Source organism: Pygocentrus nattereri, chromosome 20, assembly GCF_015220715.1.
Source record: "Pygocentrus nattereri isolate fPygNat1 chromosome 20, fPygNat1.pri, whole genome shotgun sequence".
In the NCBI taxonomy this organism is placed as follows: domain Eukaryota; kingdom Metazoa; phylum Chordata; class Actinopteri; order Characiformes; family Serrasalmidae; genus Pygocentrus; species Pygocentrus nattereri.
Window position 1 is genome coordinate 20,481,009 of NC_051230.1, and position 13,908 is coordinate 20,494,916.

A 13,908-nucleotide genomic window follows, 5' to 3' on the forward strand; every position below is an offset into this window, starting at 1 on the left:
CTACGCTGTAGCTGCACTCTGCTGATGTACAGTTAGAGACTATAGCTCATCTGCCCCATTTCTTGCCACTGAGCCGCTCTTGCCTGGAGATTTTGTGGTGTTGGACCGCTGTTAACCTGGCAGTGACACTGACATGGGTAAAAACATAAGTAATGCCACTGTGTATGATACACTCGTACAAGCATCAGACATACCATGACACTGTATATCAGCGTCACTGCTGTGCTAAAAATATCATTTCTAATAACAGTCCTATGGTAGAAACTTATACATTCTGTCTTAGCCTGTCTGAGTGAATGGCTTAGACAAGCTTTACAGGGCAACTAATGTCCTTATAGACCTCTGATGCCCGTATTAGCAACTCAGGGTCTAACCTGGTTTTCTCTGTTGCAAAAATGAAAATGTTTTGAAAGTCTCCTCTATCACCCCCTGTCACAAAGCTAAAAGTTCTACATACATTTTATCATTAAATGTATTTTGATCCTTCTTCATTAAGGAGTCGAAATATGAATGTTGCTTCATCTGTGCTAATAGCAATTAATAGCAACACACTACTCACACACTTCAACACTATAATATAATAACACCAGCTACTCCTAATGTACTCCACTGCTGACAAAACAACTTAACTACCACATTTGACAAGACTTCTGGTGTGTTTGGACTATTTATTACTATTATATATTGGGCTGTCAATTCAGTGCACAGCAGTGTTAGCTTGCATGTAGCAAATTTCATATTTCAACTCCTTAAAGGCATTGCAATTTAGAGGATCCAGTGATATTCAGTTGTAAAATGTGTGTAGGATAATAATCACAGGCCACAATAACGGCCTTTTCCAAAAATCCCGTAAAAGTTTGCCATAGAGTTCCAGCTTAGACCTTCGTTTCTAACATGAGTATGATGCCCACTACAAAATGACAAAACTTCAGTGGTTGCCATGCACTCCGTTTTTGTGAAAATAATTTATATGGTGATGTTTCTAATAATGTTTATTTTGTATATGCGGGATATAATTTGTTACTACAAATGTTTGAATGCATATAAAAGTGCACTGTGATTCTTTGTTACTAAGCAACGGACAGAGTTACCATGAACAGTAGCTGCTGAGCCTTTGATAACAAAACTTATGAGACTTTCTCAACACTCTGACACTACAAAACAGATTAAAAACAAAGACCCTTACTGCCTGCTACTCATCATACAGCAAAATATTGAATAATTGTTGTAAGTGTTGTGAATACTGACACAGGCAGATGATGATGAAATGTCATATAAGACAATACTAATGAGGGAGCAGACGTTTTTGCTCACAGCTCAGGACTTTGCATATCTTTAGTTCTATGTTTATCACCATGATTATCTTAATTGCTGTGACATAGTTTAATAACACCTTATCTGTTGTTCTTTTCGCATCATCTCATGTGTGCATCCTCAGGGTCAGATGAAGGTGAAGCGGCCTGGTCAGTGCTGTGATGAGTGTGTGTCCACCAAAGGCAGCTGCCTGTATGAGGGTGCTGTGCGCTACCATGGCGACATGTGGAACGGCACAGGCTGCGAGTTCTGCACGTGTGAGCGCGGCCAGGTGCTGTGCCAGCGCGCCGAATGTGCCAGGCTGGAGTGCCCACGAGTAAGAGTGCCAAATTTCACAAGTGAACACATTTTTCAACACTGTACACTCACAGCCAAACACATGCATTCATCACAACAGCATCATTAGAAGACATTATTTACCAGCGCTGTGGGGGTCCTTGGCCTAAATTCAGGCAATTTAAACAGGCACCTACTGTGAGAGAATTTGTAAGATGAGGAACAGAAAAGAGTGTTTATTGCTTTAAAAAGCCCTTTTTAACTGGAAATGAATGACTCATCAATTCTCAGGACAGAAATGGGGCCTTTTCTTGACCTAAATTAATGTCTGATTCATTTTATTTCCTAATTTCAAAGTAAAACCAGCACATTTATTTTATTTAGTGCCATTGATGTAATTGATTTGTATTTTAGTTCATTTTTAGTTCATTGAGTAAAGAATTCATGTCTGACTGAATATAGTTCCTAATCAGTCAAACAACAAGCAGATATTTTGGCCAGAAATAAGCTCATACTTTATTGAATAGTGTTAGATTTTGCAATGCTAACATTATACAGATTGATGCAGTTGAATCATTCCTTCAGCTTCATTCTTATACCTTTAAGCACTATAGTCTACTCTGCACTGTACTTGAAAGAACATATTAAGGATTAATAAGAACTTTTTTGCCTGAGTATAGAGGTTGGAGGAGCTCAGAATCATTCATAAGCATGTCAGAAGTGTTGAAAGTGGTAAAGTTATGCCTCTGTGCTCCTTCAAGAACATCTTTGTGATATTGGCGTAGCAACTGTGAGGTTGCATCAGCAAAATGCATCTGTTTATCTGTTTGCTGCTGCGATGCTGCTCACCAGGTGGTCCCTACCTCTACAATTTACTGTTGTGTCCTAGATGTGCCGTTTGCAATCCTTGATTGAGGTTTCCAAAGATTGGTCAGATTTGTGCTGGGATGAAAGCCTTCATGTTTGCATGGTCAAGTCCGAGCATTGTCCTGCAAGCAGGTTGAGGCCCTTGTAAAGTGCTGAAAAAGTTCAGACAGTGACAGATTTAATAAAAGGGCTTAATATGAAGAGTAATACAAGGGGATGCCATTCCCTTTTTACAGAACGACTCCCAAGTGGCGCAAGCATCTAAGTGTTCACCAAGTTAATAACATTATTACTTTGTAAAACTGCCACCACAGGTTTCCATCCTGTTTGGATTAATTTGATTTACACTACTACACAAATGTCAGAGATCACCATTCAGTTATTAAGTTCCAATCAAAACTGCCATTAAGTATAATGTACTGAGCCTCAGAAACGAAATATTCTCAGTATTAATTTGTCCACTCTTTGCCTTTTATTACAGCTTTTGCTCACTTCAGGCTTTCATTTTTTCAAAGAAACCTGCAGGGATATTTTCACACCTTCGACGCTCAGTGTTAGAAGTTTGGTTGTATATTTGCCTCTCACAAACCATTTAATCCCAAACTTATTCAGTAATGTTGAGCTCTGTAATCTGTTGTTCTGAGAACACCAGCAACTTCTTTGTTTGATTTGCAAATGCTTTTGTCTATTTCCTTTTCTCAATAAGGGCTTCTTGACAGCGACACATCCTTTTAGACCCATAGCATGGAACTGTCTTGTTACAGTGCGAGGATGGACAAAAACACATTTTGCTTCATCTCAAAGATGAAAGCTTCAAGTACTGCTTATGTGATGAGTACAGTTTTGGTGGTTTTGCACGGTTGTTATTCCCACTTTCTCCAGATCTTTAAATAGTTTTTTGAACTCCTGTTTGTTCACCTGTTTTCATTTGGCCTTCCCCTTCTTTATCCAAGCAGATTATCTTACATGTAATGTCCTCAGAAATATCTCCTGTGAAACAAATTATTTGTATTTAACAGTCGTTTTGACAGTTAAATAAATGAAGGGTGGTTTCTGACTTTTGCACAGGTATGTGAAATAATACAATCAATGTATTCCAAAAATAGTTAAGAGTATATTGATGCTTTTTTTTGTATGGTTGCAACCTTTATCCTTCCAGATTACTGAGGCCACCAACCCAGAGGCGTGTTAATGACTCAAGCGAGACAAGGACAAATAAGTTACTCATCTAATACTTGGCCTCATCTAATACTTGTCAGTCACAGTTTAGGAGGACGAATCTTCTGCTTCCCTAAAGGGTGACGTTTGAATGAGAGTGAGAAGGAAAGCTATTACTGCACAATTTCCAATTTTAATGAGATGCCGTCTCTGGCTTTAAGTGGATGATAGCTGAGGCAATCAAGCTGGGTCACACAAAAGACACTCATAGAGACTTCCTCCTGAACAAACCACCAAACCACCAGTGAGCCTCAAAAAAAGTCACATAGGTCACACAAGACATTGTTCCTGTAAATTGAGTTGTCTGGGATATTGCACAGCATTGCAGTCATGTCCTGAGTTGGTTTTCAAGCAGAATTGAAATGAACCTGAAATATTCTGCTTTTTGCCAGGGAGAAGAGATGGTGTATTTAAGTGGGAAGTGTTGCCCAGAGTGTAAGGCAGCGGTCAGCTCCTGCATGTACACACACCCTGAGAAAGAGGTATGCTGCAGATTCTTAAAGAGTCCTACACTAACAGAATTTGGAAGCAAGTAATGTTTTTTTTAAAACAGGATAAATTTGCTGCTGATCTGAACCCTAAATGTTATTTTTGCTTCAGGGGACGAAAACCAACGTGAAGAGTTTCAGACGTCTTGCTGTAAGTAGAGCTGTGAAAAATAATTCAGTAATGTTGGAGTTCAGGAAATGCCATTTGAAGTTTGTATTACAAATGAGCAGAGGATCCCTGCCAGATTTTGTACACACCAACCTTATGACCTTGATACATGGCAGATTTTTCAACATGTAAATAAAAACACCTAGAAAACAGTACAAGATTTGACGTAATTAGTAATCGCGTAGCTGTTGAACTCTAGATATTTCCACAGCTGTCACTCCTATATTTTCTCCCAAGAATGATGCCACCAAACTACAGGGGGTTGGTTTCTGAGCTTGTCATCTTTTTCACTGCTCACAAGTTTTCATGACTGCTTATTAGAGTCAATTACTTGATCATGCCCAAGGGAAAGTTTTGGGGACACTCTGGCAAACATTCTTAAGAATAAAGAATTAATGTAGAACCTTCATATTGTGTAAAGCTTCCTTTAGCTTTTAAAGTATGCAATGATCTTGGTTGGCTGAGGGCCAGAGAAAACAGCATGCAAATGAAGAAGCTGAAATAAAGAGTTTAAATTGAGTTCTTTAAAATGTCCACACTTTGGGCAGAGGTGCTGTAAATGTTTCTTCATTCTTATGGATCTCTTTATTAAACATGAGTCTTTATGTAAACAAAAGTGTTTTTCTATGGCATTGTTCAGAGAACACTCTACGGGACCCTTTATTTAAAAGAGTGAAGTGCCAAGTGAGACAAAGGAAAATACCTTTCATTTAAGAAAGTTTTTTACTTAAAATTGGTCTTTATAAAAATAACTCACATACTCAGGCTATGCAATCGTGTGTGTTTCAGAACCTGGAGAGTGTGAGTGAGAGTCCTTGTCGAGAATGTCAGTGTCAGGACGGTCATGTGACCTGTTATCAGAGCTCCTGCCCTACCTGCCCGGCTGGGACCCTCGCTGTGCCACGGCAGGGACAGTGCTGCTCTGAGTGCCACCCAGGTGAGACTGTGTGTGTCTGTGTGGATAACATCATGCCACATAAAGCAAGCAAGCAAAATTTATTTATATAGCGCTTTTTACAACAGATGTTGTCACAAAGCAGTTTTACAGAACAATCAGAATTACAGAAAGAAAAGAAGAGAAAAGAAAATCCGGGTCCAAGCCCCCATGAGCAAGCCAGAGGCGATGGTGGCAAAGAAAAACTCCCTAAGGGGGAATTCCACTATTGTTTACAATTTCTGCGTAATTGAATCGCTGAGCTATAAACAAAGTCACTGAGAGTGGTTTGATATGAAATTGTGCACTGTAGAGAAACTTACTGATTTCTTGACAATGGCGGTGATAATGGAGGTCACAATGTCTACAACACAAATAAAACAAATTTTTCTTCTTTTGTGTTTTGCTGCATTTCATTAATCACAGTCAAGTCAAATTTATTTGTACAGCACTTTTGAGAACTGCTGTTGTCACAAAGCAGCTTCACAGAATTCCAGTAAGGACAAAGTTTTAACATGAATGTAAAAACCCCCAGGTGAACAAGTCAGGGCCGACTGTGGCAACGAAATCTCCCTCAGAGCTGAGGAAGAAACCTTGGGAAGAACCAAGGCTCACAAGGGGGGGGGCATCCACCTCTGGTCAAACTACCTACAAAATTATTATACTACTAATATTAATAGTAGTAGTATTAGTAGTAGTAATAGCTAGGAGTCCATGAGAAACTTCAGTGTAGGGTGGGCAGCTAGTGAAAGGCAGGTGGCGGTAGCTGAGGCATGAGCAGCTCATCTGAAGCGGGAGGCAGGAGAGCTCGACAGTCAGTCATCCATCAGTGTCCAGTGGACAGGTGGGCGGTTGCTTACTCGGAAAAAGGCAGGGAGATGGAATTAGTTTTGTTCTATTTTGGTGTATGTAAGACATAGAATGTGGACATTTTCAGAGTGTGGCTAATGACTCCGGCAGATCTGACTATAACAGCTTAACTAAAAAGAGAGAACCAGAAGGACACACAGACACGGGAGCACTCTGAAACAGTTTGGCATCCCTCCGCTCCACCATCCACAAACCTGAGTGACCACCTGCGAGCAGCGGGACGACAGTTTACTATAATTCACTGTGTCCATGGACCCCTGAATCTGCCACCTTTATCTAAGGGGGAACATTAAATACCAAAAGCTAAACTGAACAAGTGAGTTTTCAGCCTAGATTTGAAAATTTCCCAGACATTTTCTGGAAGATCATTCCAGAGTTGGGGGTTTTATAAGAAAAGGCTCTTCCGCAGTCTGCAGCCTTATGAATTCTAGGAACTATTAAAAAGCCAGCACTCTGTAATCTGAAATAATCATGGTGGCTCGTAATAGGAAATAAGGTCTTGCAGGTACTCAGGAGCGAGCTCATGTAGGGCTTTATACATCAATAAAAGAATTTTGTAATCAACACGGAATTTAACAGGCAGCCAATGAAGTGATGATAGCACTGGACTGATATGATCAAATTTTCTAGTTTTAGTGACGACCCTGGCTGCAGCATTTTGAACTAGTTTAAGCTTGCTTAAATTTCTGCTAGTGCATCCTAGACAGTAGTGCGTTACAGTAGTCTAGCCTTGAAGTAATAATGGTAATAAAATCTGATCATTTATTTCTTGCCAGTTTTGGACCCAGAAGGAGAACCTCTGTTTTGTTACTGTTTAGTAGGAGGACGTTACGCAACATCCAGCCTTTCATGACTTTTACACAGTCCTCTATTTGCTTTAATCTGTATTTGTCATCAGGCTTGCCTGATATGTACAGTACAGTTGTGTATTGTCTGCGTAACAATGAAAGTTAATGCCATGGTACTCATAACTGTGCCTAACTGTAACATGTATAGTGTAAATAATAATGGTCCTAAAATAGAGCCCTGCGGAACTCCATGTCTTACTTTTGAATAATTGGAAGATAAATTATTTACACTGACAAACTGATAACGTTCTGTTAGATAAGATTTGAACCATGATAGGGCTGTCCCTGTGATTCCAACCATGTTTTCTAACCTTTCTAGGAGAATATTGTGGCCTATTGTATCGAAAGCTGCACTGAGATCTTGATCAGAGGCGTGAAGAATTAAAGATTTTAAATCAAAATAAAATATTTTAAAAATCATTTTGGTTAGATAACAGAGTCTCCTAGCAGAGTTCCCCAGAGGAGAACATTTCTTTGCCCTAAACTCTTCTATCTCTCTTTCCAACAAGATATTCTAATTCTCCCTCTCTCTTCCTCTCTCTGTTTTCACTCACCAGAGCTGGAATGGTTTGTTGCTGTATTGTTGTTTTTTTTGTGGGAAAATAACATGCTAGTGGGTTAATAACATGCATTCTGTATTGTTTACTAAACTGAGAAGCAAAGCTTAAAAATTTGACTTAGGAGAACTTTTGACTAAACTAAGTACTTTGAGTTGGGCGAGCTACAGTGTCCTTAAGTTAACACAAAAAAGCAGTGTTATGAGATACCTTAACGTATTAAATTGTGCTGATTTTCATTTTTAACTGTGTAATCTGAACAGTCAGGAGTTTAAAACATACAATGTTACAATATATTACAATATGTATTACAGCATGTGACTGACTTCAGTACTAAATATTATACTAAGTCAGTTATCTGTATATAGAGACATCTCTGTCTTTATCCATGTATGACCATATGCTAATGTGGCTGCAAAAGCTAGCAAGAGGGGGGGGGGGGGACAACAGGCGAGATGAACCTTATGCTCGATTGTGTGGAGATAATTGGATTTTTACTCCCCAGGAGAGTTCCTTGAGAAAACACTCTACTTTCCCCCCTCTGCATTTGCTATCAGAGCTATTAATCACATGCGATGCTTAGCAGCTTGCATGTCGATCGTGCCTCCTAGCGCACTAAGCTTCAGGCTAAATCGATTCAGTGAAGGACGAGGCAGTGGCTGTGGATTTACTAAACTGTTTACCTTCCTCATGTCTGTTTGTGAGGGAGCTGAAGAAGTAGGTGCAGTTAGAACTCTAAAAAAAGGTTTTTGATGGAGGGGTGGGATTCTGAATGTTAGCTTTTTTGCCTCCTGAATTGTTCTGCTCGAAAAATGGTAGTTTTGGATGTAGAGCATGACTGAGAGCGACACAACATTTTATAGTTAACTTTGCTGTTAGATACTGTTCAGATAATGAAAGCTAATGCCAATGCTAATAATTTACACTCACGGCCACTTTATGGGAGCCCCCGCCTTGGAGCCCTGCCTTGCTAGTGTACAGTTAGAGAATGTAGCTCATCTGTTGATGCATAATTTGTGATCACCAACCCCTAACTATTCATCAGTGATCAGTTTCTGACCAAAGAGCTCCTCTTGGTTGGATGTTTTTGGGTAGTGGACCATTTTTAACACATGTGTGAAAACTCCAGCAACATCTGTGGGTCTGATACCCTCGTACCAGCACCACACACACTACCATACCACTGCTATTGCTAGGCCAGTGTCACTGTTGTGCTGATTCATCACCTAAATAATATCTAGTCAACATCAGCCCTGTGGTCAAAAACTGATCAATAATGAATGATGTAGAGGGGGACTGATAAATTGTACAGCAACAGATGGGCTAAAGTCAATAATTGTTCACCTATTTTGTGGATATGTGGGGTGAAAAAGTGAGAGGTCACCCTTTATTTATTTAATTTCTAGGCTAAATGATAAAAGAAAGTACAAGTTATGCATTTCACAGGTGATATTTCTGGCTATTTGCATAAGGAATGGGGAAGTTAAAGGAAACTTATAGGAAAAAAGCTTCCAAAACTGGAATTCCAAAAATTATTAAAATATAAAAAGAAAATGGGACACCTAACTACCATTCAAGACCTGGTAGACCCTGTTAGGCAATGTGTTGACCAACCAAGAGCCCAGATCTCAACATCACTTAATGTGCTCAGGATTGCGAGAAATAGAAAATGCAACCAACTTGTTGCAAAAGACTGGACTGGATCTGTGGAAAAAATTTATGGCAGTTTTGACTGGAAATCAAATAAATAATGACATTTGCATAGAACTATTTAAGGTGGAATGGCCAAGATAGTGTTTCTAAAAAAAGTGGACGCTGAGTGTGTATCAGACGTATTGGAACTGTTAAGTTCCAGGCACATCCCAGTTGAAACGTGGTCCAATTCAAATTCAGCCACAAAACGCCAGTGACACCCTGCACTGTTTGTTGATTCCGACACCAGTATGTTTAATTAATCGATTGCAGCAATTTACGAGGCGATGTAGTCGGATGATTAAAGGTGATAGCTATTTGTGAACAGATGTAGAAGGCCTCTGCTGTTCAGTGTGCGTCTGGTCAGCGATCTGTAGGTAATGAAGGGGCTCCAAATGTTCACTCCCTCTCCACCCACCAAGTCCAATTAGAGCAGCCATCAACAACATCACACTCAGCATCTCAATACCTCCTGACTTTCGTCCTCTCTCACTTTCTCTCACACATATTCACTACCTCTCACAGTCTTCACAGCAGTGCAGTGCCAAGACAAGCTCCAGCAGCTGATGTTCTCAGCAAGAGATTTATCAGCTCATTAGACGCAGGGTAATTAATAGTGGTGCCAAAATAATTGTGCCAGACAGATTTGTAGTTTGTTAGCTCAGGATTCTGCAGTGTGATATGAAGATATACAATAGCTTGAGTGGTGGGTGTTTACCGCAGTAAACAGCAGTGATGAAAATGTGGATATAGGGTCTGCCAAGACAAAAAAAAAATCAATTAAAATATGCACAATTGTTTTAGTTTTATTTGTTTTATGTTAAAACCTTTTAACTGTTTCAATAAAGCAAAACGAAATTTCACTTTTTAAATTTGTTTTGTATGTTTATGTATGCATTTCTTAAATTATTAATAGTATTTTTAGGTTTTTGTTGTTATTTGTTAATATATTTTAGTTTTATTAGAATCATATCTGTATTTATTTCTATTTAATACGCACATCATATTTTTTGTTTTATTTATATTCCACAACAGTCATAATTCATTTTCTCCAGCCACTAATTGCCCTTAGAATTACACATGGTTTATCTGATGCTGTGCCTTTAAGACCGATGTACATATATGACCTCTTTTATGATTGGCATGTTGAGAAAGCAATTGCTGAAACAGCCCTTATAACTTCAGCTCAGACTGGTGGATCTAAGATGCCAGGGACTGAGTAGGCATACATATATATATCCCCGGCAGCTTAGCTCCACCAGTCTGAGCTGAAGTTATAAGGGCTGTTTCAGCATATATATATATATATATACATACATACATACATACATATATATGTGTGTATATGTATGTATCTATAAAAAATAATGTTAATATGAAAAAAATTCTAATCAAAGAAAAAATTGGTTCTCTATGGTTTGGGTCATATGATGTATTTTCTTATTACTCAGTGTGTCTGTATTAATTCCCTGTGAAATCTTATATGGCCATGTTCTGATTCCAATTGTGATATAATGTGTGTTCACAGCGGTCTCGTGTCATCAGGACTGTCTGACGTGCTCCTCCACTCCTGATCAGTGTGGCAGCTGTAAGGATGCCAGAGCGTTTCTCTGGAACGGCCACTGTCTGCACAGCTGTCCTCAAGGCTTCTATCCACACGGCCGAGTATGCGCAGGTACACAGTCTAATCTGCCCTAACCTCTCCTCCATTTCTCCCCAAATCTCCAACTTACACTGCCCAGCAAAAGTTTGGGTGCACTTCACCTTTCTATTTGATTTTCACATTTGCTTTACTCCAGTTTACCCCAGGAATACTCCAGTTTTTTCCAGGCTCATCCCTGTCCTGTGTCCTTTAGTACACTTGACAGATGCAGAAAATAGCTTTGCACTTTTGTCATTACTTTTGCACTTATAACTGAAACCGTGGGCTAATTGCTTTACAAAGTTCAGAAAATTGTTGTATTTCTATGGTTTTTCTTTAAAGGGGAATTCCACTGACTGTTCCAAAACACTGCATGATGTAATTGTTGAGATAAAAACAAAGTCATGCTTTGTGGTTCGATGTGAAATGGTTCATTTTAGATAAACTTACCAACCTGTATTTCTTTCAAGTGGTGTAAGGAACCAAGGGTTGCAATGTCCACAAAACATATATAGCCATTTTGTGTAGTATCTAAAATGACCTACATGTGTCGCTTGTATTTTTTATAGAGGAAATGTAGATAAGGGTACAAAAGTGTTGAATCTGTAAAAAACATTTTCTTCTACTTTACTACTCTAGTACTTTGCCTTACAGTGCCCTGCACCCTTAATGTATTAAAAATATGTTTTTGTGCTATTGAAGCTGTAAACCATCTCAGATGTCAGCACTCCGAATGATTTTGTTTACATCCTAAGCATTTAATTATACAGATTTTTAAAAATCTGTGGAATTCTCCTTTAAATAAAAATATTTCCCTAAAGGCTTTGTTAGTATAACATATGGATCATTTGATCATACTTCTCTTTCCACCACCCCTCCATTTCATCTCTTTCTCAGGCACTGCCACCTGCCTGGCTCACTTTACCCTTCTTACACTCCTCCTCTTTTTTCCTCTTTTTTCCTCTGTCGTCCTTTTGTTTACCCTTTCTGTCTCTCACACACACACATAGTCATATCTCTGGCACTTGTCTTATCACTGTGGTATTTAAAAACCAGTAAACACAGGGTGCCAAGAGCAGTTCCGCTGTTGTAAAGCTATCCGTGCAAGACATGCAGGGGGGCTTTACGATGTGTTGGTTACACAAGCTTAGGCAGCCATGTCTGTTTTAAATGTATATGTGTACCATTCTTCTGTAAGAAGGCTCAGGGTATTATTTAAGCTTTTATTATATATAGGCTAGAGTATATGCACTATATGCACTAGAGTTTCTGAAGGTATGGAAGCAAGCAATGAATTTTGTGAATGTGTATTGCAATCAAGTCAAACTGCCACCATACAAAACAGCATATTTATTCATTATTTAGTTTCATATGAATTTTTTTTTTTTGAGATATATTGGTCCAGACACAATGTACCATTATTGACACCTTTAAGAAGTGCTGTCAAACACTGTATAATATTTTTATTTATTTATTTATCTTTACTATTCATCACTACATTGATTTAAACTGAACCACCTGAGTTCTCATGGACTTAAAGTATTTGGGATTTGAGCCCAACAACAGGGCGAAAGCCAAACATCTTTGCTACTTGGTTGAACCTGTTAAGTCTCTTTTTAGAGGACCCATATCTTTTTTCTTGATCTAGAAAAAGGTTCTAAGAAAAAGTCTATATCAGATTCATGACGTATTCTTAAACCACAGAACTGTTCACGCGTTTGTGCTCTTGAGTGTGCATAGATTCTGTTTTAACAAATCCCAAATAAGAAACCATTGGGGAATTGGTTAATTATGACTGCTTTTGATACATAAAACCACAGTGAACCTCAGGGGAAGAAGTTGGATATCAGCCCTTTAATGATTGGTGCATCTCATCCATGTTCTCAAAACCCACAATGTGCTCAGAAGGTCTTTTTGGGATGAAATTGATCATATCACTCACTCCTTTGTGTGTGGTGGGTGACGTTAGTGCCCCAGTCTGTATTAGCAAGTTAAAACCCGCTCCAGGTTCTTCCTTTCTCCTCCTTGAATCCCGCTGATTCTACTCTAAAGCCTCACTCGTCAGGCGTCTAATTTTCCATGAGAGAAGCCCTGTGTTTTTAAAGGATGATATAAACTGATTTGGAGTTGTCTTTTTGATTCAGCTCTCTCCTGTTTGTCCTCCACTTCACCCCTGTTATGTTGACTTGAGTTTCAGTGTAGAGATGGCAGGGGAAGATGAAATGTTAATTACACTGTCTAACAGCAAGGTTAACATAATACCTGCTCAAATCTAAAGCTGACTCATCGCCTCTCTCTCTCTCTCTCGTGCGCGCGTGCACGCACACACACACACACACACACACACACACACACACACACACACACACACACACACACACACACACCTACACACGCACACACACACACACACACACACACACACACACACACACACACACACACACACACACACACACACACACACATTTTTCGAGAGTTTTTGGCCAGAAGGTCATACACATGGTCTTAGGCAAAATGGCACGTGTTGTTGATTTTATAAGTGTAAATAAATTAACATATCCTCTACAGAAGCACTGAAAAATTTAATGCACAATTTATTTTCGGAGTTTAACATATAATATGAAACATAACTTGTTACCATAATGTGCCATAACTTCTGCACATGTGCAGTTCCCCATTGTGTTTTGCCCTAACACAATCTCTCTCTCTTTCTCTGTCTCTCTGTCTCTCTCTCAGCCTGCCAGCCATCCTGTCTCACCTGTGAGAATGGTTTTGAGTGTACGGCGTGTGGTGGGTCTTTACTGCTCAGTGGCAGGCAGTGCGTGGCCACCTGTGAAAGTGGCATGTATCAGGACCACACACAGTGCCTGAGTGAGTACCTACCATTAAAGACACACACATCCACACAAAGATGGCACAGCACAGCTTCCTCCATCACCTCCACCCTAAGAAATTACACTTTTTTTTTTTTTTTTGTGGAGTTTAATTTTGTGGAGTTTAATTTTGAACAGATTAATTTTGATCATGAAT

General features: G+C 39.2%; 1 protein-coding gene across 1 annotated transcript in view; it reads left to right on the forward strand.

The window, feature by feature from the left end:
• fras1 (Fraser extracellular matrix complex subunit 1) overlaps positions 1 to 13,908 on the forward strand; it is a 203,055-nt gene that overhangs the window by 69,272 nt on the left and 119,875 nt on the right. Inside the window, exons 9-14 of the mRNA XM_017705134.2 lie at positions 1,439 to 1,630; positions 4,068 to 4,157; positions 4,276 to 4,314; positions 5,122 to 5,269; positions 10,762 to 10,908; positions 13,615 to 13,749. Of these exons, the coding sequence (XP_017560623.2) occupies positions 1,439 to 1,630; positions 4,068 to 4,157; positions 4,276 to 4,314; positions 5,122 to 5,269; positions 10,762 to 10,908; positions 13,615 to 13,749 (751 nt within the window). The remainder of the gene's footprint in view (positions 1 to 1,438; positions 1,631 to 4,067; positions 4,158 to 4,275; positions 4,315 to 5,121; positions 5,270 to 10,761; positions 10,909 to 13,614; positions 13,750 to 13,908) is intronic.